Raw genomic sequence first — 3,291 nt, 5'->3', positions numbered from 1 at the left:
ACTTCTTCTTCCAATTCGAAAGCAAGAATCGGCATCATTAATAACCAGGAAAATGACTGCGGTTCTTGTGATTCCAGAATCGGGTTTGGTACAGGAGGGCAACCTGATGACTCCAACACGTGTGGAAACGCTGCCGGTGGCAGTCCTGACAATGGAGACAAAAGCATCAAAGCCATGGGTTACATCCTGGTGCAGTAAGACGAAAACTGACTTAGAAATTTTAGAAACCAGTAGGCGGTTGGCTGATCAATAGAAAACATAAATGTGAAGCTGGCATATTGATCATAGTAGTGTGTCAGTATAAGAAACAGCTGTCAAGTATATAACAAATAATCTAAATGTGCTGGAAATTGACTTGTGTATATTGATATCTAAGTGTTTTACACGCATGCTTTATGTTACGATATTATGTAAATTTCTGTAGATATTATGTAAATTCTGTAGCTGTAATTGTCAGCGGACTTTCTGCCGTACATATAAATTATGTATTTTGAATCGTTAGTTTAGTCTTCTACCGTTAGCTGCGTGAATAAAGCTTCGAAACATGGTGTCAGGATAAAAAATCGCCGCGTAACTACAAGATGTCAGACGACGAGGGAACTACGGCGACAAATACAACTAATACAGCGTCCGTTGGAAGTGCGCAAATGTAGCAAATGTCTTCTTTGCCGAGTGGAATACCAATGCCGAAACCGTTAAATCTTGACAACGTTGCCGCTAACTGGAAAAAATTTAAAAGAGCCTGGGATAATTACGCCGTAGTTGTGAGGCTCCAGCAGTTCGACGAAGAATATAAGAGTGCAACTTTTCTTTCTGCGATCGGCGAAGAAGCTCTTGAAATTTATGAAGGTATGACATTCAACCCGCCCGAAAGTTCGAAAGTACTCGACTCTGTTGTTCAAAAATTCGAGGAATATTGCACTGGACAAACCAATGAGACCTTCGAGCGGTATTTATTTAACTCCAGATCACAGAAAGAGGATGAAAGTATCGACCACTATGTATCGACACTTAGAACACTTGCGAAATCGTGTAATTTTTGTCAGTGTTTACATGATTCACTTATACGTGATAAAATAGTGTTTGGCGTTAAAGAGCCTGCCTTGAGAAAGAAGCTGTTGCAAGAAAGACAACTCACACTAGAAAAAGAAATCGACATCTGCAAAAGCGGAGAAACAACTGCACAGCATTTAAAGGATCTCGCCACAGCTACGGATCCGAATGAAATACACGCTTTGAAACATCGCAACGAAAGAAAACCAAGATTACCGGAAGACACAAGAGAAAGGGTGCCAAAAAATGCAAGTACTGTGGAAGAAATCACGTGCTCAAGAGGGAAAAATGTCCGGCCTATGGAAAGACTTGCGGAAAGTGCGGAAAGAGTAATCACTTCGCCAGAGTATGTAAGCAGCGTGGACGAAGGAAAAAACCGGCCAACACAGTCTCAGTCTCTTCCAGTGACTCTGGTGAATCACTGTTTACGATCCAATTAAGGTTACAGTATACCTTCAGGGGTGTCTCGCGCGCAAGCGATGTAGCGCGTGTAGTTTAAGCTGTAGATACCTAAACCCCGATATCAAATTAAAGCTTATGGAGCTGGCTATCAAACTATACCAAGAATTTTGAAAGAAAATGAATTGTCGAATTTTTCACGACCACTAAATGCGAGCGCCCGAATCACCTTTCGAAAGCTACAAGTCAAAGCGAATTTCGTTTTTCGCCAATTTAATTTTTTCCTCGGTTTCAGGGCCCAAAGCGCTTAAAAAACGTGTCTGCGTTTTGGCATATTCAATTGCAGTAAAAAGTTACAGAACATTTTCGAAATAGGATTTAAAAAATGTGGAGTGATTGTACAAAAATCGCTCTCGAAGAAAAAGTATTTCGAAATTAACAATTCCCAGACACGCTTTTGTAGTTTATATGTTAAACTAACCACTGTCCAAATGTAAGAGCAATTGAACAAATGCCCTTTGAGTTATAACTCTTTAAAGTGTCTGCTTCAAGTGAAAAAATTTATTCGAGAAAACAGCGCTAAGAAAAATTTTCTGCTTCGCAAACAAACTCCGCCCACAAACGCCTTCAACTGGGTTCTCAGATAACTAAGCCAATCAGGGCAGGGAAAGTTTACTACCGTTAACCTCCTGGTGAAATTTACGCGCGAATCTCTAAAAAACTCTTGTGTTTCGCAATGCGCTCAAGGAACCGAAGGCAGAGAGATAATTTTTCTGTAGCTCAGTTTTTCTTGAAGCTGGTCTGGCAAAATGGGGAAGACTGAAAACGGATACGAACGCTAGAGTGGCTGAGCGAAGGAAACAAACACAAGAAAGCGCGGAGAGCAACTGTGTGTGGGCAACTGTGCATGGATAATATTTCAAATGGTCTCAATGAGTCCGACGATTCGTCGATATCGGACTCATCAGGAGAGTCTCTGTCAGCATTCCTGTTATTGCTGTCAAGTTCCGAAATGTTTACAGAACCTTTCTTTTCTCTTACCACGAATATTTGCCCGCCTTATACGATAACTATAGCTTCATCCGCGTGGCGAACTTTCGCTTCTTCACTCGTTGATGTATTTTCATTCGTTCTTCGCTGTTTTCGCTTTTTCGAACTGGTCCATGGTTTAAACGTGGTCTATGTTTACTTACAACATAATAGAGACACGCCTAATACCAAAAATGCTGGGTAGTCAGAACAACAATGCTGATCAACTGAGCAGTCAATTCGTGACATCCATATAGGTAATTCCCGCGAAAATCGTCTCGGTTGATTGCATACGCGCCATAGGGCTGTCAATCAAGAGGTAAACTTTTACTTCCGGTGAAAACGTAAAACCGCCATTTCTCCGCCAAATTTAGCCTTTTTCAATTTTTTTTCCAGAAATTAGAGATTATTCTTCGACCACTATTTTGACTCAAAAATCCAAATTTGAAGAAAATTGCCGACCCGAAGGTATACTGTAACCTTAACTCCAGAAGTCGACTCGGTGCACGCGATACAGAGTAACATCCCATCAAAGATCACTGCGGCTATGAAATTAAAGGGAGGATCCGAAATTAATTTCCAAATCGACACCGGAGCAACGTGTGATGTACTCAAGCTAAGCTCCATCAAAGGAACGAAGTATGCTAATAGGATCACGCCCACAAATCAACTCCTAAAAATGTACAACGCCTCTACGCTCAGGCCGCTTGGAAAGTGCAAGGTTCAACTGACGCATTCCAGGGATAAAAGGAAGTACAAAGTTAACTTTACCATTGTAGAGGATGAACACCGTGTCAATCTGATCGGGAG

General features: G+C 41.3%; 1 protein-coding gene and 1 pseudogene across 1 annotated transcript in view; both read left to right on the top strand.

The window, feature by feature from the left end:
• Window positions 1-269, top strand: part of LOC145484315 (putative skeletal organic matrix protein 5) — a 7,642-nt gene extending 7,373 nt beyond the window's left edge. Inside the window, exon 5 of the mRNA XM_081462952.1 lies at window positions 1-269. This exon is cut by the window's left edge and continues 321 nt beyond it. Within this exon, the coding sequence (XP_081319078.1) occupies window positions 1-198 (198 nt within the window). The 3' untranslated portion in view covers window positions 199-269.
• Window positions 270-463: 194 nt separating this feature from the next.
• On the top strand, window positions 464-1,493 carry LOC145484270 (uncharacterized; annotated as a pseudogene).
• Window positions 1,494-3,291: the final 1,798 nt, after the last annotated feature.

Source organism: Orbicella franksi, chromosome 4 (genome assembly GCF_964199315.1).
Source record: "Orbicella franksi chromosome 4, jaOrbFran1.1, whole genome shotgun sequence".
Classification (NCBI taxonomy): Eukaryota; Metazoa; Cnidaria; class Anthozoa; order Scleractinia; family Merulinidae; genus Orbicella; species Orbicella franksi.
Note: the sequence above shows the minus strand (reverse complement) of the source record. Positions and strands in the feature narration are given on the sequence as shown.